At 37.0% G+C, this 27234-nt stretch overlaps 1 protein-coding gene across 3 annotated transcripts in view; it reads left to right on the top strand.

Moving 5' to 3' along the window:
* The window catches only part of robo1 (roundabout, axon guidance receptor, homolog 1 (Drosophila)), a 341340-nt gene that overhangs the window by 11910 nt on the left and 302196 nt on the right, over positions 1-27234 (top strand). For all 3 annotated transcript variants that reach the window (XM_051861495.1, XM_051861497.1, XM_051861494.1), the window contains exon 2: positions 25045-25181. In XM_051861495.1, coding sequence (XP_051717455.1) covers positions 25088-25181 — 94 coding nt within the window. In that variant the 5' untranslated portion in view covers positions 25045-25087. The remainder of the gene's footprint in view (positions 1-25044; positions 25182-27234) is intronic.

The raw sequence follows: 27234 nt of genomic DNA, 5'->3' as shown, positions 1-27234 counted from the left end.
GTTGATTGATTGATTCCTGTCATTCCAGTACAACTTCCTGTGGGGTGTGGCCAATTAAATTCATGAATCGAACGGTGACCAGTTGTTTAATTTGAATTTTGCACAAGCCCGATTCCAACTGACTGTTAACGTACATGACAGACATATACTACAATTATATTCAGCCACAACTTTGATTGATAGAAATATTGATTTATACAGGTATACCAGTAATATCAGTAGGTTATTATCAGCAGTTCCATAATTTCCAGCCATCCATACCCAAATTTATGCCCATGACATTTTTGTATGCCAGACTTTTTATCTTTGGCTTAGAGTAAATATTTGCTTATCAACTTTGCCGTTCTTATAATTAATGGAAAACGCAACGAATACACAATAGCTCTGCCAACTGGCGCTCATGAATGTCCTAACTGCCGCAATAACAATCAACTGTCATAATAGCAATGCACCGAACATTAACTCCGAATTATAATGACAAACACTGTTCCTAAATCCTAACTAGCCTCGCTGCCAGTTTGAGGAGACACTTCTGTTAGTCAATGTGCCAGTTTGTAGTGCAAATGACATAGCGGTCTAGTTCTGTGATTTTTCCAGTTTGTTGGCATGGCAACTGGTTTCTACAAAGCCTTCAAACATTGCATACTGGGTTTTATGGACACTTGCATCTTTATTACTCACTTGCATGTTTTGGTTGGATACCACTTACTGTTCACCAATGACTCAGTTCAGGTTCTGGCTGCCAATTGGATCTCCATGTAAATTTCTGCTCCCAAATCTTATCAAAACTCAGTTAGGTTGCATGTTGCCAGGCTGGCGTTTTTAAAATTAGACTTACAGTGATGCTTCAGCTCTCAGCCAAAACTCTTCAAGACACACATGCGCAGTCACATGCTAACACGGCCACGGCAGTGAATCACACTTTTATTTGAGACAATAGAGTTTGATGTGACAGGTGCAAACCGGTAAGTCATCCATCAAATTCAAACCAGTCAATGCACCCTTTCTTCAAGGTCAGCAATATTTAAAGCACAACCGTCAGTCAGAAGAGAACATTATTTAGCTGTTGGGTACAGCAGTATTAGTAACACATTGAAGTACTTCATTAACTTGTAAATTATTATTCAATTATAATTAAATGCTGTTCTTTTGAACTTTCTATTCATTAAAGAATCCTGAAAAAGGATCATGTGACACTGAAGACTGGAGTAATGATGCTGAAAATTCAGCTTTGCAAAAAAGTACATTTTAAAATATATTAAATTCAAATAGAAAACTGTTATTTTGAATCGTAATAATGTTTCACAATATTATTTTTATTATTATTATTTTTTTTACATTTTTAGCTTTGGTGAGCATTAGTTCAAAAACATGAAAAAATCAACATTTTAAACGTTAGTGTACATCCGATTTGTCGCTTTTAACGGGTCATTGACGAATAATGTTTTTAAAAGTGTAAAAAAAACATAATGGAGATACAATTAATTAAGTGTTAACAATGAGATTATGTGGTTTTTATAATCAATTAACACTGCTTTTGTCATTTTTTACAAGATGGACAAAATTTGTCACCAAAAAAGTCATTCGGTTTAACCAAAATTTCTTTTTTACCGAATGACTCTTTTGGTTATACCGAATGACGATAATTTCAAACAATGCTAACAGGCTGATATGTAGGTAGCTAGCTAGTTAACTTGCTAGCTAGCTAGCAAAAGGACGATCAAACATTTTATATTTAGTACAAGTTTTTAAAATATTACAACATTTTCACTGTTTTATAGCGGTTGTACCGAATGACCTGATGTTTCAGGATATGCGTATGAGCAAGTGAAAACATGAATTTTTCAAATAGTTAAGAGAGAGTTAGTTACTTTTCTTCATGACCATGTGGTCCTTTGCAGGTGTCTGAATGATGTCACATCCTGTCACATGATATTGACCGCATGACTTGATCCAAAATGGTCCCTTTATATTGGTTGCTCCGAATGACATCAATGAAATTCATTTTTCCGGACATTCTTTCTCATAACAAAGCAACGACTTCTACACATAATTTTAATACCATTTTGCACTATGTTGATATATGATGTTATAAAATCATGCCAGAATAAAAAATATCTACATTTTATTACATTTTAAGATATTTTAATTACAAATGAAATGGGCTGTATTGGCCTTTGGATGGTTAAACCGAATGACCTTTTGACACTTCAGAATCTTTAAAATACCTTCATATGTAGCAAAATATAATTATTAATTATATTAATATAATTAATTTAGATTCAATAAAAGACCTATCACGTTATTGACCCTAACATAGAATCAGATCTCGCATGTGTTTTGTAAATTGTCTTGTTGTCATAGAGAAAGATTTTGAAAATTTGATTTAGAAGAATGCTTCAGCTTTTGAGATTTAGTGCTTTGTGAAAGACCAAGCATAAGACAAGAGAAGATGAATTGTGGAGCATGCATTGAGATCAGAGTGAATATGGGTCCTTAGGTTATTGATGTGACGTGTCAATAGCACATGTGAGTGACTGATTGACTTGCAAATGGCCTGAGAACAATTTCCGTGCGAATTTAAATCAGAGACTTAAAAAGAACAAAGGTTTGGGTTAAAGGTCAGGTGAGGATTGTGGGTGAAATTGTTATTCTATCCATCTTTTTCTCAGGAACAAAGATACTTGATTGTGTCTCGGACACTTCCAATATTTCGCTTTTCTCACTTAATGGCACATCATATGACACTTGCTACTCATAATTTGTCATTATAATGAATGTTGTGCTGTCTGTCAAATACTTTGCTGCCCTGAGGTTCTGGACAGACGTCAGTTTCTGTTTGTTAATGGTTGGTTTTAATGTCCCCCCTCTGTCTCTCTCCTCTCAGAGTGAGTTGATGGGACCATCTTGCCATTTGTCTGTAATTACCCCCGGTGTACATCACCCTACCTATCCCAACAGGCTCTGGCAGGGATGCTATTATTTTACTACTGGCCTCGAGACAGCGCTGTGTTTTTGAGCGACACCTCTGTAAACAGTCCAGTAGTGTCACGTAGCCAAACTTTTTGACTTGTGACATTTAGTCTGGCCCGGTTTGCAGCTTGTTTTGGCCAAGAGACTGTCTGGCTGCATGTTAAGTGATCGCTTTGTTTTTATAAGCCATTTAGAGGCAGGTTTATTCCAAACAGATTATACCACAACAACAGGCCGGCATTGAAAAATGAATTCTTCAGTAATCTTCAGAAACAGCTGTACAGTAAATGCCAAACAAAATAGCTTAAAATCTATTGCATAGATTTTGATTGCTGCAAGTTGAACTCATTAGTATTTTACGTACGGAAAGTGTGGTTTTGCCACACGTACATTTACTTACTTACACTGAAGTGTACAATATTGACAGCACTAAAATGTAAATTACTTGCGCATGAACAACTTTACAGACATACAAATGTGTACAAATCCTTATTTATGAGTATTAAAATTGTGGCATTAATATTTTGATTCTATTGTATTCAATTGTCATATCAATATGTCTTCAGTTGCATTTATTACACACAGTTTACTCATCTACTTAATATGAAATGATAACATTTCGCTCTGTTCTGTGACTTCTGCTGCAAACTTGTTTCGAAGGATTACATAATATTAAACAAGACTTCACTTTAAAATGATTACCTTAAATTGAATAACATTTCTGCCATTGTTTAACCATTATTTATCATTTCATTACATATTTATCACACAAAATGTGTTTTCTCAGTATAGTCTTATGCTGTGACTGACAATCAAACCATAAAATACACCAAAAATGCAACATAAATTCACAAAAGTAATCAGTTTTATTTGTGCGGTGTAATTCACATCTTGTGATTTCATACGATTATGAGGAACAGACCTAAATTCATTACAAATTCGAAAATTACTGCCTCAAGAAGCTTTACAACACGTTTTACGGCAGTGATAACAAACGTCCTGTCCTTGATTCTGATTGGTCAATAACTGTGTTTTATTCACAATAAAACACGGTTATGACCGCATCACCCAACGGTTCTGTGTATCACTACACAACACCCTTAGCAACCACTCATAGCAACGTAAACTGTATGTTCTCAATTGATATTGTTCATTGAAGCTTCCTGTATTATGTAGAAGAGTATTGTGAGAAAAAGATTGAGTGATTGAGTTTATTACCTGCATTCAGGTTTAGCATTTTCCTTCAGGTCAGTCCTATGTTCATAATAAAAAATCTGTTTAAATGTCCGACGTATTATCTTGTCCTTTTAACAGTTAAGGGGTTTTCCGTGACTGACAGCGCTAGTCAAAGCATTTGTCAGTTGCGTCTTGTTCCGTTTTCAAAACAATTCAGTCTTTTTAATGTAAAAGTCTTCGCTACTGACTGACACACTCATAAAGACAGTCTTGGCCGCCATCTAATGGCGTAATAATTTAACTTCTGTTGCTGTTCACGGTCAGGGACTATTTTTTCCGGCGGAAGGAAGGCTTTTAGAAAAAGTTTACTTAATGAAAGTTGCAATGATACATATTTTTGGCTTTAATATTTGTATTGTGTGGTAACCGTTTTATAAAAGCAATAAGGTACTCGAGGCTAGTTTTTCCTAGTTTTTCCTTGTTCTGTATTGCCGATGGAGATTGGTTTTTGTCCTTGCTTTGTTGCTTTTTGTTGTGTTTTTCATTGTACGGTTGTTGACTGTCTGAAAGAACCCTATAATAATATTAACAGCAACCAGCAGTAGCTGCAATAACAAAAGTCTTGCAGTTTGCAGTGTCTTATAGGAAATCAAGGTGTATTGATCTGTGGTGGCGTTTTTAATCGTGTTTCAAATTGATTGTTTCAGTCATTTTGCATCAATTCAATTTGATCCCATAAGGTTGTATTTGGAAATACATATGATACATATTTTTGGCTTTAATATTTGTATTGTGTGGTAACCGTTTTATAAAAGCAATAAGGTACTCGAGGCTAGTTCTATATCGTGAATAAGTCACAGCTGAAGGGGTTAACAACGCCCTTCAGCCATGACTTATTCACGATACAGCACAGCCTCTCATACCTTATTTCTTATTTATAATATTTATTACTATTTTGAAATTTTTCTTTGATTTTTATATTTTCAGTTTAATTTTAATTTTAGTCAATTTAGTGATTTAGTCATTTTGTTATGTGCTTTTCATTTATTTAAGTTTTAATTTTAGTAGCTAACTTCAGCTTATGCTTATTTTCAGTTAATTAACTCTTTTTGCATGAAGTTTTGCAGGAAGTTTTCCATGCATTATGCAGTTGTGGTTGGTGTATGAAATGAAGCCACGCCTTTGTCTAAAACATGCCCCCAAAGTCACACCCTCCACCTGTTTTCCAAAGGAAGTGTCCCGCCATAGACGCCCAAGGTCAGCATTCACCTTGAAGCCATTACTGACGTCCCTCCCCCAGGTTCTTTACAACAAAAAGATTCCTTTCATCCACAACATACTTTAACAAAGCACTCCGCCTCCTGTGATGCTTGCAATATTTCCTGACATGCTCTATTAGGCCCCTTAATGTAGTATTATAACAAACACAACTGAGATTGGCTACACCGGACCTCCATCCGTCTGCCTGCATGTCAGCGAGTCAGAATCAAACTAAGACGGATGGAGGCCTGCCTCCACCCCAGCTCCTGACCAATGCCTTGAGGCCTCTCCACTTATTGAAATGACCTAATGTAGATTCAGACTCAACGGGGAGGGATATCTATCTATATCAACCTGCAGGAGACAGAAATGTGTGTGTGTGTGTGTGTGTGTGTGTGGTGGTGGCTTGTTGAAGAAGGAGTTGGGTTGCTGCTGTGTCTTTGTAATTGAAAGCAAAAGAGAAATAACCTGGTGGAACATTAAGCAGGACGCTCGCCTCTGGACATGTCAAATGCACTCATTGAGAGCTGGACATAAGGAGAGATGTGAAGAATGAAAGGGGCAGAGGTCATACAATGTATATCTGTAACACTATGGGTCATTTCATTTCATATCTTTTATATATTTGATATTTTTTGCTCTTGTCATCGGAGAAATAAATGGTCACATGAAGACGTACATGTTTTTCCTTGTTCTGTATTGCCGATGGAGATTGGTTTTTGTCCTTGCTTTGTTGCTTTTTGTTGTGTTTTTCATTGTACGGTTGTTGACTGTCTGAAAGAACCCTATAATAATATTAACAGCAACCAGCAGTAGCTGCAATAACAAAAGTCTTGCAGTTTGCAGTGTCTTATAGGAAATCAAGGTGTATTGATCTGTGGTGGCGTTTTTAATCGTGTTTCAAATTGATTGTTTCAGTCATTTTGCATCAATTCAATCTGATCCCATAAGGTTGTATTTGGAAATACGTCATAACGAAGTTTCCTGAAGATATAGATTTGACTTTGTATTCTAATGAGTGGTTCATTAAGGCCTTATTCAAACATTTGATGCAGCCACGTAGTATACGTGATGTTAAATGTTTAATTAATAGCCTTTTTTATTGTTAAAGCAAATAAACCAGCAAAACAGTGAATATTTGGGACTGTGATTTGGTTTATGAGAAATCAGTGCTGAGAAATCAATTGAGAACGCAAAAGGAGATCAAAATTGATTTTTTTTTTTTTTTTTTTAAATGGGAATTTAAGTCACAAATTTATTGATTGAAAACCACAGTTGGCTAGGCGAAAACATTTGCTTCATCCAAACGTTAAATAAAGTGAAAGTTCTGTTATTTATTCCAAACCTGTACTTTCTTTCTTCTATGGAGGTGTTTTGCAGAATGTTGAAGGGTGTTTTTTACACACACAAAAAAAACATCCTGTGACCAGGAAAAGGGACAAAAACATCTCGTAGACTATATTTTTAAGTCTTCTGAAGCAATACGGTATCTTTAAACAAGAACCAGATCAGAACTTGTAAACGTCACATTGTATAATTGACATCTATCTTGTTTGCTTATTACAAATACACTCTAGTGTTGTCAAAAGTACTGACTACGATACCCAGTCGATACTGAAATTTTAAAAATGTGACGCTTTGAGCGCTGTTGAGTGGATTCGTAAACACCTGATTGGCCATTGTGTTCACTCGCTCAACAGATATGTCTGTGATCTGTGGTCTGTCTGTCATTGGCTACCATGATCAACGCACGGGAGCGTTTGAAGCATTTAGAGCGGTAGCACGGGAGCGGTAGCATTTGACCGGTCCGCTGATAGACGTCTGCTTTCAAACAATCCTGTGTGTATCTGTGTAAGCGCTCGTTGAAGAGCGTCACTGCTGACTATTTTCAACATGTTTTTGAAGTGTTGATCATTGTAGCCAATCACAGACACATCTGATGAGCGTGTGAACACAATGGCCAATCAGAGGTGTTTATGAATCTGCTCAACAGCGCTCAAAGCGTCACATTTTTAAAATTTCTGTTGTAACAGGCACGTGGTTGAGTGGTATGGTATCAAAGTCGGTACTTTTGACAACACTAGTACACTCTTAAAAATATAGGTTCTTTAGTATCATTGATGGTTCAATACGCGTTTTCATAGTTCCTATAACTATTTGCAGAAGTAGCTGCTTTTTGACGTGTTTACACCGCAGGAACTTGGAACGATTTTAGTTCTAGGAACACCTTTTGGGGGACTAAAAGGGGATCTTTTATATTTATATCATTTAATATAGTTAAACAATATTACACAGAGCACCGTTTTTCTCCAAATATCAGCATGTTTACAAATGTGATATTGATTTTATTCAGCGTACAGTTTAATGAACAAGAACTTAACATCAAGTAACTTACATTTTAGACACCAAATCGCTTGTTTCGCTCTATTTCACCAACGAAAATAGTTCCAAAGTCCAGTTTTGCATCTCTGAGCAACACTTCCTGAATGAATCAGCCGTTTGAATGAATCTGTTGAATCTCAATGACTCGCTCATTAACAGGGACTTGCTGCCACCTACTGGCAGGTTTAATTTCACATTTAAAGTGTCTTCATTTTTTTAATAATTTCAAATAACAGTATTTAACGTTTTATATTTTCAACATTAAAAACATTTTTATGCATCTGTAACTGCTCTTGACTGATTAGCTTTTATAAAGTTTAATCTATAGCTATATAGTTGAATATTAGATTACAATTTCTGTACCTGAAAATCTCCTGTTTAAACCTACACAAAAAACTTGAAAAGCACCGCTTATTTCAATTGTTTGTTCTGTTGTATTTATTTGTGCTATTACTCGTAATTTGATTATTTGTTACTATTTTATTACTTACTGTTTATTTGTATAACAATGTTTAACATTTAAGTGAGTTAATCTAGTAGCTTTTGGTGTCATAACCCTATTTATTAAGGTTAAATGTAACAAAGACAACGAAAACACCATGCTTATTTTATAGGCCCATTTTCTTGTCTTTTACTTTTATTCATTTTTTGTTGTGGGGCCAGTGAAAATTTTGGCGGGGCAAGTAAAAATTTGAACCACTGGCCCGACCGGGCCAGTAGAAAAAAATTTAAATGTTCTTTACACTAAGAAGAAAATGGTTCTTTCAAGAAATGTTCACTAAAAGGTTTTTTGGGGAACCAAAATGGTTCTTTTATAGCATCACCCCTTTTGGAACCTTTATTTTAAAGAGTGTATTCGATATCATTTTGTGTTCTACAGAAGAAAGAAAAGTTTGGAACGACCTGAGGGTGAAGAAATCCTGACAGAATTTTCATTTTCTTTTCAGTTTTCAAGCCACCTTTTTGATTCAGATCATGTAATAAATTCATAGATATTTTGTATCAGTTGTCTTGAAATGCTGTTCACACTTCACCCGCAGTTTTTATTCCAAGCCACCTAGACTCTCTCTACATGAATTATGTACAACAAATGATCTCAAAAAGAGGAAAAAAGTGCATGTGTAGGCTCAAATATCCTTGACCCTTGCTCCCAGATCTCTTTTTCCATACTAATTTGGTTTTCTTGGACCTGCTCTGTGACCCAAACCTTGCAGTGTAACCTCATACAACTCTTATTATTATCAGCAGCGCCTTGAGCGCTCTATTTCTAAAAACCACACAGCCATACATGAAAGACCAGGATTTCATACAAATAATTTAAATATACAATAGAGAATGACTTGAAATCCACAATTTTTATTGCCCTCTCTTGACTTCTAGCTTTTCATTTTAGTCCAGTTTTTCATGGCCTTCTCAAAAAAGCAGTCACATCCACGGGCGGAATCTTCGAATCTCGAAAGCGCATTAAGACGTGATTCATTTCCCACACAAATGCGGCAAGTTACACACTATCTTGGCTCAATAACCTGCAACTAATAAGCCAATTTATGATAATATACCATCAGTGAACATCAGCGGAAAGTTAATGTTGCCCTTGGAGCGAAATAGCAAGAGTTCAGGTGTGACTGCGGGCTTTGTTTATAAACGCAGATATGCAAATCAGGCTGTTGTTTTCCTTTTGTATTATTGCTCGTCAGGAACGATTATGTGGGAGACTAGAATGGCAAGTACCCTCTTCCTCTCTCAGGTGCTTTTAATGAGGATGCAACACTGATAGAGAGTGTTTAATTTAGGAAAGGGCTGTTGAGATGTTTCAAGCTGTTTGCAAGCTGCCTGAATGGGTTTTTTTAAACATGGATATCACATTTTTTGAAGCCAAAACTCAAAGTAAATATAACCAAAACTGTTCTGTTCTCTATTAGTCTATAGCTGCTAAAATAATTGTATGTTTGTCAACTGTACCTCAGCTTTCTAATTAGCTGAGGCTTATGGGAGGTGTAATCTAAATATCTGGTGTTATTAAAATGCATTAGCTTTAATTAAGCTTGTGTGATACTGCTTACTGATACTGATAGTGTGATGTCATTTATTTGTGAATAATCCGGCAAATTCATTTCAGGAGATTAGCGAATCACTCTATCTGTGGTAATTATGGTGTATGTACGATATGTTTAATTGTCGGGGCTGAGCTGATGTTTACTGTGACATTTCCCTTAGGATTAAGAAATGGTTCTGCTGTCAGGGCACGGGGTTCAGCTCTGGCAATTAAGCAAAATTGACAGTCAACCAAAGACTGTACAGACTGGGTGTTAAATTACTAAAGTATTCTGTCATCATCTACTCACCCTCATGTCTTTTTAAACTTGTATGACTTTCTTTCTTCAGTGAAACACAAAAGGAGACATTTTGCATAATGTCCGTTTTCAAAAAGGACAAAAAAGCTCTATAGAAACACCATGAAGGTAGTCCATATGACTCATGCACTATAATTCAGGTCTTCAGGTGTTTGCAAAGCTTTTGAATCACGTCAGAAGACTTAAAATATTGTCATATAGACTACTTTTACCGTGCTTTTTAGAGCTGAAACCCATCCATCCCCATTCAATTTAATGGGAAATCCTTCAGTTTCATTGAAGTTTTTCATTTTGAATTGTTTTTTTTTTTGTGAGCTATTTCTTTATAGTCTTGTCTGAGTGTTTTGTATTTCAGCAGCACAGAGTTAAAGGTGCAGTAAGAGATTTCTGAGAAACGCTGTTGAAAGACAGAGTGAATTAAATTACAATTTAGTTGTATGAACAAAAGAAATTTAAGTAAAGCTGACAAAATTTCTTTGAGTAAACACAAATCATTTGAATTTGTCACTGTTACATAATATTTATATGTGCAATTTACTTAATAATGTTATGTTTATTACGTAAGGTGAACACATTTATTGACTTAATTTACCTAATAAATTAAGTATTTGCTCTACAAAATGCACTGCTTTTCTGCATAATGGTAACCACAAAATTCAAAAACATTACCGAAACTCCTCTAAATGCCCAACATAATTTAACATTAAACACTAACATAAACTAACAACATCTTTCGCTTTATTGAAAAACACATAAAATAACACTTTAATCCATAAATTTAACTTGCGTCTCAATGTCTATACAATCCATCCTAAATAGTATGTGACATTAGTAATATTCAATACTATTTAGGGCGGATAGGGTGAATAGTATGCACACTGGGGATGCAGGGTTACTCCCCTATTGCTGTCCCCTGCAAAGCATGCTGGGAACTATGGATCCACTGCCCAGTTAGTTATGTCAACATTAATTTGTGCGTTTCACTCAGCATGTAAAGTTGACTGAACAAACACTTAAGCTGACAATACTCATTTTTAGTAGAAACAACTCAGTTAAATTAAGTTCATGTAGTTACATGAGTTTAAGTAATGTGAATAAGGATGTATTTGAGTGTATTTTCTAACTTAATATATCAAAGCTGAATTTTCAGCATCACCAGTCTTCAGTGTCACATGAACCTTCAGAAATAATTTTAATATGCTGATTTGCTGCGATTTGATGCTCAAGAAGCGTTGAAAACATGCTGCTTATTTTTTTTTTTTTGGGAAAACATAATACATTTTAGGATTCTTTGATGAATAAAAAGTTCAAAAGAACAGCATTTATTTAAAACATTTATATATTTTTATTTATATAATGTAATATTATAAATGTCTTAATATCTTGCAAAAAACTTACTGACCTTAAACTTTTGATTATGCAGCAGTGCATAATATTAGCTTAAGATTTGCATTGAATCACTAATTGGAAACAAACAAATCTTAGTGCGCTTTCGTGGGTTTCTGTTCATATTTCTTATTTTTTCTATTCTTATGTTCCATGAAGTCAGAGGAAACTTTCAGAAGCAAATCTTACAGAATCAAGAACTGTTTCTTACACAAACTGGTTACTATTTTAAAAATATTTTCTGGATGATTCCTGGCATTTCGTGCACCTCATAGTGAACTTTATATCAACTCTGTCAACGAGAGTTAACAAGTCAGCATCGCCTTGTATGCAAATTAAACTGTATATATTTTTAGTGACAGTCAGTTGTTTTAAATCATAACATGTCATCCTCCGGTGAGCGTCAGCGTGCCTGAGACGTCCCGAGTGTTTTTGTGGCGGGACTGTGACAAGTACCAGTGCAGAACAATGACAAGTGGCATTTAGGGATGTGTTCGCAGCGCAGTACTCTGGTAATTAACATCGTGCAACCTCTGTGCTTACAAAGCATCGCTCTTAATTAGAGTTATGATTGCAGTAGGGCAAAACCAGCGATCCTTGCTCAGGATAATGACTGCTGTAGTCACTGTGGCAGAAGCTTTATTGTTTGCACACTGGACTTCTGACATCTGGGATACAAAGAGGCACAATAGAAAGCTGAGCGTTCTTTGTTCTTTCTCCTGCTGATCCAATCAGAACGGGCAAATAGAGCCCGGGCGTCTTCCAAATGAGACCTGCTCTCAGCCTGAGCGGCGCAGACACCTTCGAATTGAGCAGTATTGTGAAAAACCTCCTTTCAGTTGAAGGATCACACACGTGTCCTACATCAAGATAAGCATGTGTGCTGTAGTGAATGCCGCTTTTGAAGGTCGTCTGTCCCACAATGCATCTGTCTATAGCTCATTATATCAGTGATAGCGTCAAATTATTGGTTTGGCTTCATTGTGGATCACAAATATGTCTCTCTGACTTACAGCCATAAATCAAAAGTCATTTATAAACATTTCAAAGGCTTTAAAGTTTCGGAATAGCATGAAATGTTGTTCCTGGAGCTTTTAGTCAAATGAATTGTCCAGTAGCATCTGTCTTGATGGAGGACGGCTCTTAACTCTGTCATGTTTCTCCCCCTCCTTCTTCTTGGCAGACAGTTGGGACTAATTCATCAAATTTAGCTCGCGGACCAGGGGGCCCACGGTCTTCCTCTTCTCCCCGCAGGATATAATCAGCTTTTAATTTCTCCACGATCCTGCAGACCAAATGACGGATAACTGCATTCGGTCCCTTCGGTGACCGGGCCTGTCTGCCTCCTCGTCGGCCAGGAACGCTCTGTTGCTTTTGTAGAAAATTAATCGTAATTTTGGCTCGGCCTGCAGCTTCTAATAAGAGGCTTGCATGCACAGACGCCGTCGTGTCTTAAATGTAATTTCCCCAAACGGTTCCACCAGGGATAACCAGCATGTCTTGTTAACCAGGCTTAAGAATAAGAATTTTTTGAATAAATTATGTTATTGTATGTGCTATAAATATATATATGAAGAGGCTGGTAGTTTATCCGGTTCATAATCGATTTCGGGCAATGCAAAAACAGCTTGTGATTCATATTTCCATTTCTAAAGATTGTGGAGTGAAATAAAATGTAATACTGTGTTGTTGGAGCTGTGGTGCAGTGGGTAGTGTACGTGCTTATGCCATAAGAGCTGTTGACTAAGAGGTTTGAATGTCATTTCTGTCTACTCTTTACTAAAGAAAGTATGGATGCACTGATTTTAAAAAGCCAATATTTGTTTTCATATTGCGAAAGATGATTAATGGCTGATGTTAAAATTCTGTACTAGTTTGTATATAAAAATTACAATTAAAAAACCAAAAAACAGTTTTAAATGATACAAATAAATAATGTACAGTATAAAAAATGGATATTCCTTTGGAGATTTGCTAAAGTTTACATGTAACAGTTTTATTATTTATTTTTATTAATATTAATTGATATTAATTATATGAGTGTATTGGTACCATGTCAATTATTATTAATATTCATAATATTAATAGGCTAATAACTGCAATAGTACTGGGGCCGTATTCACAAAACATCTTAAGGCTAAAAGTAGCTCCTAACTTGCAGAGAAACTCTTAAAAATAATGGGCGTGTCAGTCCTAAATTTAATTTTTGCTTTAAGAGTATTTCACAAAGCATTTTAGTGCTAAAATCTTTATTTCAATACGGCAACATTTTTTTATTAAAAAAAATCTTTCTTTGAATATGGCAACATTTGTATTTTAAAACCTTTATTTGAATATGGAAACATGATATCTCGTTCTACAATATTTCTATGATTATATCGCTGACAGAGACTCCTCCCCCATCAGCCAATCACTGTGGGCATAGTTAGTAAGCGTGTTGACATCATCCATAGCAACGAGGTCAACCCCGCCCTTACACTTAGCTTAAGACTTCTGTCTATTCCTTAGTAAAAGTTTGTCTCAGCAGCTTTGTGAATAGGTTTTAAGAGAAAACTCTTAGCTAAGAACTTTTACTGCTATTTAGGAGAACTCTTAGTGGTAAGATAAAATGTTTTGTGAATACGGCCCCTGATATAGCGCTCCGGAGGTTGACGTCACACAATCTAAACTCTGCCATTTTGGCAGGCCATCAGGAGAGCGGCTGTAGCATTGGTATTGATAGTGGGCGAACAATAATTTAAAACCAGACTCTTTAGACCTTACAAACCTTACTATTTTAACATGGTGGACAGCTGCTGTGCGCCAGGATGCCAGAACGGGCGGGGGAAAGCAAAGGGGGAAATCATTTTATCATATTCCTAAGGATCCCGATAGATGCCTGAAATGGTTCACTGCAATAAAATGTGCTAACCAACACAACAAAACAAAACAACAAATTTATTTATTTTTTTGTCTTTTATCTCAGTTTTCCTATAAGTGTTGTATAAGGGTTTTTATGTTTAATAGTAACCCTAAAATGACATGAAAGAGTTTAAAATGTGTTAAATAACTGGGCTGATATAGGCTATATAAAAATTTTCACATTATCCCTCCAGTCACAACTGTGACCGAACATAAAACACAATTTTTCACACACTTCTCCATAAAAATTTCAAAAAATAATTGGAAAAATTTGGGATTAAACTGGTTAAGATTTTAATGACATTTATGATGTCTACTGTATTCACAGTGATATAGCTATGCTGGCTACCTACAAAGCTAAGGCCGATTACGTTACCTAACAACACAGTTGACTTACCCTTCCAATGATGATGAAGCAGGTTTTAGCCGGCAGACTCCAAAGTTGAATATTCATCACAAAATTAGATTGCATCCATTTGTACCCCTCCAGGCTTTTGTAGGCTTTTAAAGAGTCTCCGGAGTAGAACGAGGGAAAGTTGATGATGCAGTTGTAGATATCAGGATACTACAGGTCAGAAAAGCTATTCGTTCCTTTATCGATACACGTTAAAAGCACCCCAGGGGCATTATAGGGATCTGTTATGTTTAATCTATTAAGTTTTGCTGTGTACAGGCCTATGTTTTTTGCCTGCCAGCATGGTGGTGTAAACGGAATGGGTCACATGACATCCGGAGCTCTATACTGTGCATCCCTAAAATAAAGGTAATAAATTCAGAAATAAACATAATATACACTACCGTTCAAAAATTTAGGGGTCAGTAATTGTTTTTTCATTAATGTTTTTGAAAGAAGTCTCTTATGCTCATCAAAGCCACATTTATTTGATCAAAAATACAGTTAAAACAATAATACTGTGAAATATTATTATAATTATATTATTATAAAATAAAATGTATTCCTGCGATGAAAAAGCTGAATCAAGATTTAAACATCTGCATCTGAAACAATTATAATTTTGAAAAATGGAGCTGAATCTTTGTCATGTTGTAAATGCTTTCTGCCCTTTGTTCCAAACGTTAACATACGCAGTTAGCTAGCAATCTAAGTTCATGCATTTTTTACACCCTTCATCAATTAAACAGTAAAAAAAGAAGAAACAGCGTTTATTTGGAATCGTTTTTTTTTTAAACAATATACACATTTTGACTGTGGATTTTGAGAAATTTAAAGGTGTCATGACATGAGAAATCAAATTTGACTTGATCTTTTGACATATAAACCATTAAAACATTCTGCAAGTTTCATAGCTTAAAACGTCCTCCTCATTATAAACAAATCATTTCTTTAATTAAGCTTCAAAAACGGCTTGTTTTGATATTGGGTGACCTGTGATGTCACACGGGAACACACATTTGCATATGACTGCCTCTAGAGCAAGACTTCGACAAATAATTTTACATAATCAAAACATAGGCCCCGCCCACTGACAGCCAGTCGCTTAACGGCTGATGTTTTCCTACACTGGATGAGAGCGTCATGTCAAACGAAAATAGAACCCATCATAATCACTGATGCTGTCTACACTGATACAGTATACAGATGCTCATTCACTTTTTGACATAATCCACACACTTGAGCCTGCCGACAACAGGACAAATGGAAGAGCGAAAGAACGTTTGCTTGTTTAAACAGCTCTATTGTGTTTCCGTACCGACTTCAGAAGAATCCCAGCATCGGAACAAGCTGATGGTTTATTTTAATGGCATCCCAGATCGTGTCGAAGATTATGTTTGTTCGGAGCATTTTGTTTTGTAAATGAGGCACAGTGTAATGGAAGGTTAGGAAAGAAACTTTTGTTGACAGATGAAGCAGACAACTGTATTGGATCTGACAGCAGCTGCATCACAAGCCATAAGTAAATGATTTCATAATGCTTTGTCTGTAAATTATGGTTTTATATGGATAATGTTTTCAAAACCCTTACTCATTCCTGGATTTTTCTCCATATAGTGGACTTCAGTGGGGTTCACTGGGTTGAAGGTCCAAATTCCTCGTTTGGGACCGTGTAGAGCCCTTTGAAGCTGCACTGAAACTGCAATTTTTGACCTTCAACCCGTTGGTAGCCATTGAAGTCCACTATATGGAGAAAAATCCTGGAATGTTTTCCTCAAAAACCTTAATTGCTTTTTAACTGAAGAAAGAAAGACATGAACATCTTGGATGACATGGGGGTGAGTAAATTATCAGGAAATTTTCATTCAGAATTGAACTAATCCTTTAATGCATTCTTGCTGAATAAAAGTAAAGCGACAAGTCTGGTTGCTTAAACAATAGGATACCTTCTCCAAACATGTAGCACAATATGAGCTGCCATTCTCGTCTGTAACAGTTACATCCTTAGTTCGAGCAACAAGAGTAAATGCTTGCCTTAGCAAAAAAACACTAAAATATTTCCATAGTTCGAACCTTAGTTAAAACTCCCTCAGCTTGGTTGACATCTCCGACCTTGGTTTTGTAAGCAAAGGCCTGTCACCGTGTTAGGTTGCACTCAAGATTCATAGCACATTACCCTTCTTCCATCTTTCTCTGCACGGTCCTGCGAGAGCGTGAGAAATGGGTGCTCGAGAATGAGAATGAGTGTGTGTGTGTGTGTGTGTGTGTGTGTGTGTTCGCATAGCATGTGCAAGCACATCATGATTAGTGTGTGCTCTCCTGCTGGCCGACAGGAGGTAATATACACTAAGAGGAAGAGGCGGTGTGGCGTTCCTGCAAGGCGAAGCTGCAGGTTAATCCTTTTATTGTAATGAAGTGGCAGAAATATTAATGCACTGTAAACACAGGACGTTTAAACCCTGTCTGTCATCTTTACGAGGGCGGAGCAGCGTGGAGGAAGCCGAACGGCGCTATCCATAACAAACATGACATTGACTCTGCAAAACAGCTGAGCAGTCACTTAAGGAGATTGTCCTCACTTCTGCAGCAAAGCCTCATTCTTTCCCTTTCCATTGCTTTTTCACTTGACTGCGCTTCCACAATGGATACCGACGGTCTGTTTGTAGTATGTAATGAAGCACGCTATCCGAATTCGTCTATTCAACAGTTCAGGAGGCTTTTTGAGGAGCAATTTTGCCACAAGACTAGTTGTGGCACATGATTCAGCACCTCTAGTGCAGAAGCTTCTCCCCCCACCTTCAAACTCATCTTCATGCCCCGCGAGCCGCACACTGAGGCGCGAGCTTCACCGGCCTCACATGCTGATAACGGATTACAATAATCGAAAGGCTGAATGTCTGAGCATGAAATTGTGTTTGTTCGAACAGTTTGATATTTATTCAGAAGGCTTATTGAGAAGTGTGCATGGAAATTTAATGCCAGCGTCTTGTTTAAGGGTTTTACTGCATCGTAGCACTTCTAGCTTTTCAGATATACTAATCGATGTTACAGATCTTACTAATTAAATACATTAGAAAATAAGTTATACTATAGTTGGGAGAGGATATGAAACATCAAATAGTGAATGACCCATGTTGCTCGTTTCAGGGTTGGGAAAAATTAAGAATTGGCACCCTGTGAATTTATTTATGTTACTTTAAATTGAACTGGCCACACCAAACAGGAATTTACTGAATTTCAGCATAGTCTTTGTAAGAAGTATGTATGGGTTTTGTATAGGTTTCCATCTTGTAAGCCTACTTTAAGGGATAGTTCACCCCAAAATGAAATTTCTTTTATTAATTACTCACCCTCATGTCATTCCAAACCCGTAAGACTTTCATTCATCTTCAGAACACAAATGATGATATTATTAATGAAATCTGAGAGCTTTCTGTCCCTCCATTGACAGCCTACGCAACTATCTCTTTCAAACTTCTTTCAATTAAAGGGGACCTATAATTCCCCTTTTACAAGATGTAATATAATTCTCTGGTGTCTCCAGAATGTGTCTGTGAAGTTTCAGCTCAAAATACCCCAAAGATTATTTATTATAGCTTGTCAAATTTGCCCCTATTTGGGTGTGAGCAAAAACACACTGTTTTTGTGTTTTCTTTTAAATGCAAAAGAGCTGCTGCTCCCGGCTCCCTTTCCAGAAGAGGGCGGAGCTTTAACAGCTTCAGTCGCTCAACAACAACAAAGCTGGAGAATCTCACACAGCCAAAATGACGATTGTCAGTAACGTGTTCAACCATACATTGTTTAAACTGGAGTCTGACACTGATGGAGAGACTCAGGAAGAAGTTACAACTTTTAAAATGCATCTGGACGTTTCTGAACGGTTAGTGGATAAATTTATGTAGTTGCTGTGGAGTTGATTCAACTTATCGACTAGCATGTGCCGTCATGTTAATCTTTTGTGCAAATCAAGCGTTTAATTGACCCTCATTTGTGAAGCAGTCCGACATAAAATGACGGCATGGCAACAACTCTTTACGACAACAACTCTTCCTCTTCTCTAAAGCAGCCAAACATGGCCTCACCGCCTTTGTTGCGTGTTCCCAGGGGCAGGGTTTATGTAAATTTTAGGGTTAGTGATGTCAGTAACCCAGGAAGAAGCTCGTTGTAGCCGTTTGTTGTAGTCCTTAGAGAATTCTTTACAAGAAAATATCTCCCTTTGCATTGAACTTTGAGCAGATGTTATTTATGCTCTAACATTACACACTAACTAAAGTTAAAAAAAATTGAAATCATAATTAACCACTCCTTATATTTTGTAAAAATTGTTTTTAGTAGTGGTAAATAACTTGGTGGTAAATTATGTTTTTTTTTGCGCAAACAAAGCACTCGCGTCGCTTCATAAAATTGAGGTTGAACCACTGGAGTCACATGGACTATTTTAATTTTACTACCTTTCTGGGCCTAGAAAGTGGTAGTTGCTGTCAATGGAGGGACAGAAATCTCTCAGATTTCATCAAAAAGATCTTCAATTGTGTTCTGAAGATGAATGGAAGTCTTATGGGTTTGAAACGACCTGAGGGTGAGTAATTAATGACAGAATTTTAATTTTTGGGTGAACTAACCCTTTAATGTTTTTCTGACCCCAAAGCAACATTGACTCAACCAGTGCTGTGAATTTGGGGTGGGACTATCTGTTTGGCTGACAATTAGGGAGGGAGTGTTTGGAAAACCAATGTTGATTTTTTTTTTTTCAACTCTGTTTGGTGATGGTGCAGAAATGACAGATTTTGCTTTTAAAATGCATACAATCCTTTATCCTGAATATCTCAATTCAAATTCAGTAATATTAAAAGCCTTCTCAATTAAAGTGCCCATCCTTGGTTGTCTTGGAGTGTTCGTATTTACCTCTAGGCCGTGGCTCCAGTATGTGATTAAATAGTGCACAATCCACACAGAATGCTTTCAAATTAATGAACCAGGAGGAGGAATGGCCAGTGGAAATGCAGTGCTGGAGGTTTTGTGAAATGCCTGGAAATCATGAACAATAGGCGAATATGTGTTTACTCACTGTCCTGGCTGTAGTCCCGGGGGACGGCATCTGCATCATCCAGATAGTGCACAATGTAGCTCTAGAGCATGAACAGGGGATGAATACGTAAGCGTGCGATTGTAGAATGCTCTTCTCCTTATGGCTTGCACAGCCATTGCATACTCCTGTCGGCGCATTGCATTATTCCCTTTAAAAAAAAAAAAGGGTCCTGGTCTGGCTAATTGAACCACTAGCCACCTTCCCAGTAGGCCTGGTGGTCTATGGGGAAAAGTCAGCGTTGGTCAAAGATAACGTTAATGATAGTGATATTGTGCATCTCTGTTTTCTTGCCCAAATCATTCAGCCTTCCCATTTGGACCATGAAAAAAATAGGATGATTTTGGTTTTTCTTTAGCCTAACAATCGCACACCATTGTGCGACGCAATATCAGCCTCCTGCCCATCTCTTCCTTATCTTTCTTTGTTCTTTGTTTCCTGTCTCTGTCTCTCTTTCCTTCCCCTCCCCAGCTCTCGTAGCATCTGGCTCCCCGGGCTGAAGTTACGGGGAGCTCCAAAGGCAGAAATTGGAAGATGAAAGGCAAGAGATTAAGCTGAAAGGAACAGTGGGTGTTGTCAGAGGTAATTTGAAGTGCATTTGATTTCTCGGAGCCCTCTGAACACTTTCCTGCAATAATTTACCTGCTATATGCCTCCACCTTTAACACGCCAGACGCCCCTCGTGAGATGTGAGGAGACCTATTCATGTGGAAATGGTGTCATGTCATGTTCGAAATGAAAGCAGTGTGTAAAGGAAATGACAGTTTAGTCAGTGTCTGCCAAACCTCAAAACAGTACATGAAGGGTCGGGATGGGTGTTTGACTTTGTTCACGTCGCCCAACGCAACAAAAGAAACTCCAAAAGCAGAAGAAGAAAAGAGACGGGAACACCAAAAGACATGCATTTTCCCTCAGAAAGCACTTGTTGTGGAAATTGAAATGTCTTCATCTTTTTTGTTGTTGTACATTTCTCTGTTTTTTTTTTCAATTTGAGCACAGAGTTTTACAGTGAGTCAGTATGGTTTTGGCCTGGTTGTGGACTAGTGATTGACAGATAAGGATTCTTTAATGGCCGATTCCAGTGACTATTATAATGCCGATACAATGTGTAACAGGGTTGTTGTCATGATGAGACAAACAGGATATTCTGAGTAATATTGTGCTCTATTTTGAACATTCTGGGTTAAATGAAAGGTTCATGGTTCAATATACATACATACATAAATACACACACACACACACACACACACACACACACACACACTATATTGCCAAAAGTATTTGGACACTCCTCCAAATCATTGAATTCAGGTGTTCCAATCACTTCCATGGCCACAGGTGTATAAAATCAGGCACCTAGGCATGCAGACTGCTTCTACATTTGTGAAAGAATGGGTCCCTCTCAGGAGCTCAGTGAATTCAAGCGTGGTACCGTGATAGGTTGCCACCTGTGCAATAAGTCAATTTGTGAAATTTCCTCACTTCTAAATATTCCACGGTCAACTGTTAGTGGTATCATAACAAAGTGGAAGCAATTGGGAACAACAGCAAGTCAGCCACGAAGTGGTAGGCCACGTAAAATCACAGAGTGGGGTCAGCGCATGCTGAGGCGCACAGTGCGCAGAAGTCGCCAACTTTCTGCAGAGTCAATAGCTACAGACCTCCAAACTTCGTGTGGCCTTCAGATTAGCTCAAGAACAGTGCGTAGAGAGCTTCACGGAATGGGTTTCCATGGCCGAGCAGCTGCATCCAAGCCTTACATCACCAAGTGCAATGCAAAGCGTTGGATGCAGTGATGTAAAGCACGCCACCACTGGACTCTAGAGCAGTGGAGACGTGTTTTCTGAAGTGACAAATCACGCTTCTCTGTCTGGCAATCCGATGGATGAGTCTGGGTTTAGCAGTTGCCAGGAGAACGGTACTTGCCTGACTGCATTGTGCCAAGTGTAAAGTTTGGTGGAGGGGGGATTATGGTGTGGGGTGTTTTTCAGGGGTTGGGCTTGGCCCCTTAGTTCCAGTAAAAGGAACTCTTAATGCTTCAGCATACCAAGACATTTTGGTCCTGTTCCAACATGACTGCGCACTAGTGCACAAAGCAAGGTCCATAAAGACATGGATAAACGAGTTTGGTGTGGAGGAACTTGACTGGCCTGCACAGAGTCCTGACCTCAACCCGATAGAACACCTTTAGGATGAATTAGAGCGGAGACTGCGAGCCAGGCCTTCTCGCCAACATCAGTGCTTGACCTCACAAATGCACTTCTAGAGGAATGGTCAAAAATTCCCATAAACACACTCCTAAACCTTGTGGAAAGCCTTCCCAGAAGAGTTGAGGCTTTTATAGCTGCAAAGGGTGGGCCAACTCCATACTAAACCCTACAGCTTAAGAATGGGATGTCATTAAAGTTTATGTGCATGTAAAGGCAAGTGTCCTGAAACTTTTGGCAATATAGTGTAATATATATATATACAGTAAAACCAAAAATTATTCAGACATTTTTTATATTTTTACTAGTGGGTGCAGGACACTATAGTTCATTTATGTAAGTGAGGATAGCAAAATAAACTAAACTGGCAGCAGAATACAGCATTTATAGTTGTTTTCGCGGATCTGTGTGAGCAGGGAATCGTTTTGACAACGCCGTCATCTGCACACGAAAAACGCAAAGTAAATACTTTTCCATTTTTAGTACATCGTTGTCCTGTAAACATACCCTCATTCAGGTTGGAATCTGACACTGCATCTTTCTTTGAAACATTTCTGATTTCACCTTCTGAAACACCTTGCATTCTGATGTTTACATTTTGCATACTATAAATGCAATTCTTGCTCATGTTTGCAAAGATAAACTGAAGAAAATAGGGTAGAAAACGAATTTTTTAGACTCTGGTCTGTTGGCCGCTGATTGGCTCAATCCATGTGCATTTAATTTGGAAAGGGGAGGTGCTACACATAAATCTTCCATTATCTTCAATGGTTGTATTCATTAATCAACAGAATTGAATAATTACTCTCAGCTGTCTCCTCTGCCTAAATCCATTGTGTCAGGTGAGGAGGCCATCTTGGTGCGGCGCACCTCCTCTGCCCGGCCGACAGTGGCATCTCACCGCTGGTAATTGGGTGTTTATCTGATCGCTTGTGAAAGACGCTTTTGGCTGCCTATCTGACACAATTATCTGGAAGAATTCAATCCGACCCTCCTGTGTCCACCACAGAATACTTGGAGGAAGGGGACCTGAGTGTTTTATGAATGAGGGAGTGAGGAAAAAGCCAAGAGCAGAAAATAAATGCAACTCTCACTCAATCGTCCGGTTTGTAGCGAATGCGTCTGTCATCATGGCATGCAAATTATGCAATTGTTAGGCACAATAATTCAATCAGGCTGCCAGAACACTACGGGAAATAAAGGATGATAAGGTACGAGTGTGACAATGAGACGGCCGGTTGCTCCAATCAGATAGCAGAGCTCTCCGCTACGGTTTCAGCTCTGTGGCCAGGAAATGGTCCAAATGGAGACAGAGAGAATGTTTACTGTGCGTCCAATGATAAGAGTAGAATAAAGCCTTTCAGTCAACAAGCTTACTGTGTCTACCACAAACAAGCCATTATGGTTAAACTGAATTAGGAAGTGTCTTAGAAAAGTAGAAGTGTATGTGTGTCTTTGCTACACCAGATGTCTTTATATATATATTAAGGCCTTAATAATAATAAAGAATGTAAAAAGTATGTCCAAAGTATGTAAGGCAGTACAACTATATATCTTTTATGGAATCCAAAAGGTTTTAATTATATTTTGCTACATGTAAAGGTATTTTAAAGATTTTGAAGTGTCAAAAGGTCATTCGGTTTAACCGTCCAAAGGCCAATACAGCCAATTTATTTGTGACTAAAATATCTTAAAATGTAATAAACGTATATATTTTTTTATTATGACATGATTTTATAACATCATATATCAACATAGTGCAACATGGTATTAAAATTATATGTAGAAGTCTTTGCTTTGTTATAATAAAATTGTCCGGAAAAATGAATTTCATTGATGTCATTCGGATTAACCAATATAAAGGGACCATTTTGGATCAAGTCATGCGGTCAATATCATGTGACAGGATTTGACATCATTCAGACACCTGCAAAGGACCACATGGTCGTGAAACAAAGTAACTAACTCTCTCTTAACTATTTGAAAAATTCATGTTTTCATTTGCTCATACGCATGTCCCGAAACATCAGGTCATTCGGTACAACCGCTATAAAACAGTGAAAATGTTGTAATATTTTAAAAACTTGTACTAAATATGAAATGTTTGATTGTCCTTTTGCTAGCTAGCTAGCTAGCAAGATAGCAGCCTGTTAGCATTGTTTGAAAATATCGTCATTCGGTATAACCAAAAGTGTCATTCGATAAAACTGAAATTTTGGTTAAAAAACGAATAATGTTTTTGGGGACAAATTTTGTCCATCTCGTAATAAATTACAAAAGAAGTGTTAATTGATTATTAAAAACCACATAATCTCATTGTTAACACTGTTAATTTCAAAATTAATTATATCTCCATTATGTTTTTTTTTTGTTTTTTTACACTTTTAAAAACTTTCTTTGTCAATGACCCATGTGTTGTGCATATATATATATATATATATATATGATTGTTATTTATTTTTAGAATACATTTATACATTATATTATATTAAAATGTAATTTATTAATATATCATTTTATTATTCATTGCCATTCAGTACAGGTATATTGCAAAAACCTTTAGAGTTTTGTTTAAAAAAATGAAAAAGTTTTTAATATAAAATTTTATTTTATTTTATTATCTGCAGTTGTATTTTGGTTGATCAGAGTTACTACTAGATTAATTTTGCACCACTGGGCATGAGATCTCATTTCAGCCTTGAGCATTGATCCAAATAAGTCTGGTGCATGAAAAAATGGGATTTTAATCTTTCAGTCTTCAGAACCACAAAATGCACTTTCTAATTCTGACTATTATTTATTTATGGTATATTTTGTAGCTAATGTGTAATTATAATCATTGTTTCACTGAATTGTCGATTATCTCGTCCAAAAAATTGAAGTTCCAACCATTTAATTCCTTTCTTTTTCTCTTTGTCTGTCCAGATTAATATTGGAGACGACCAGGGATGCCATCTTTGTAAGAATCATGCAGGTCACATGGTCAGGCACCACAGTCCTCATAATTTTCACTTTGCTGCAGTTTGTCCAGTCTGAGCTTTCGGAGGGTCCTTTGGTTCCAGGTAAGCGTGCATGAGCCTTGTGTTTTGTATTTTTATTCCCAGGTGCTGATGTGGATTCCCAGGTTATTTCCAAGCTATGTGGAATAGACACATAAGCCTACTAATTGCACCTGAACTTTCAAAAAGCTGGTCATTTTTATGGGAGCACTAGCACACACAAAAAAATCATGACTCTTATATTTTGCAGTGCAGGCTTATGTGCTTTTCCCACGTGGCTCTGGTGTGTTTTCCCTGTCTCGTCTGTCTTTTCAGTCATATGATGAACTGTCTGTTTGTGTGATGGGCACCATTCAAGGAATTGTCAGATCAACTGGCTCTCTATTTCAGGTGAATGATGAATAATGTTAAACGAAAGGAGGATTTCAAGATAAACGACAGACATCAGTCAGGAGCGACTGCTATCTTCTGCCTATGTGCCTTTTATCATGAGATTGGGCATTGAAGCGGATACATTAAATAGTGTGAGACTACATGAAACTACTGAGCATTTAAAGAGACAGTTCACCCCAAAATTATTCAGTTAGGCTCATGTTATACTAAACCCACATGACTTGAAAGATGATTTTTTTTTTTTTTTTTTTTTTGTCTGGCTTTTGCATATACAATAATGAAATGAAATTGGGACTAGGTCTCCAAAATTATCAAATTGAATGAATCAAATGAACCACTTCTGTTTTGCTTTTTTTCCATTTTGGACTCACTAAGGCTGCATTTATTTGATAAAATACAGCAAAAACAGTAATATTGTGAAATATGTTTACAATTTAAAAGAACAGTTTTCTATTTGAATATATTTTAAAATGTAATTTATTCCTGTGATGGCAAAACTGAATTTTCAGCATCATTACTCCAGCCTTCAGTGTCACATGATCCTATGAAATCATTCTAATATGCTGATTTGCTGCTCGAGAAACATTTCTTATTATTATCAATGTTGAAAACAGTTGTGCTGCTTAATATTTTTGTGAAAACAGTGATACGCATTTTTTTCCACACTGTAAAAAAATCTTTTCATGATTTATCACATTTTTTCTTTTGTCAAATCAACTTAAATAATTAATGTGGTTCAGATAACATAATATTTTGAGTTTCTGTTGATTTAAACCAATTGCCTTCATTGTATTAACTCAAATTTTTAATTTAAATGAACTCAAAATTTTAAGACAACCAGGTAACTTACTTTTTTAAGTTAAACCAACAATTCTTTTTTACAGGATTCTTTGATTAAGAAGTTCAAAAGAACAAAGTTTACTTAAACTAGAAATCTTTTGTGACATACATTTCTGAACTGTCACTTTTGATCAATTTAATGCATCCTTGTTGAATAAAAGTACAAATTTCTTAAATAAATTACCCTAAACTTGTAAATGGTATAGTGAAAAAAGCACAAAAAAGTCATATGGGTTTGTGTTTACATAGTTAATATTAGAGTTAGAGTTAATGAAAACAAATATTTAATGTGTGGGTGAATTATTCCTCTAAAGCTTCACTTAATTTAAAAACCCCTTTTTTCCATCTCATACAGTTTTATCTAGGGAAACTTAGTGAGCATGTCATCAGTTTCTTCATTACTAGCAGCAGCATATTGTACGTTCCCTGTAAAGCATAGTTTATTCCCACAATTCATTATGGCCGACTTCTGCAACGAAATCTCACTTTGGCCCTCTGTATTTCCGTTTCTAGTCTTTCTCTCCCTAATTCACATCAGCCAAGATGATACCTCCCCAAATCATCCTGTTATTCAACCATTTTCCTCTTTATTGCCTCACACTTCTGTCCAATATGATTCCCTCTCCTCACTTGTTTACCTTCCTTCCTTTCATTCCCCCTGCCTGCTGCTTCAGAAACAATTTACTTGTCAGTTCGGTCTGTTGGTGCGCGTCTCTCTGGGTTTAATGTTCTTTTCTGGTGTGCCGTTGGAGGCGGCTGTAATTTCAGTCGCGAGCAGGCGTGCGGTGATGCCTTTTGCTCGCTGCGAGCCTGCATTGATAGCTGGAGCCCGATATAGCAGCGTTAATGAACAGGGCTGAGCCAGGCGCATCCTGCCCGAAGT

Source organism: Ctenopharyngodon idella, chromosome 15 (assembly GCF_019924925.1).
Source record: "Ctenopharyngodon idella isolate HZGC_01 chromosome 15, HZGC01, whole genome shotgun sequence".
NCBI classification, from domain to species: Eukaryota; Metazoa; Chordata; class Actinopteri; order Cypriniformes; family Xenocyprididae; genus Ctenopharyngodon; species Ctenopharyngodon idella.
This window is presented reverse-complemented; position numbering and strand designations above follow the sequence as displayed.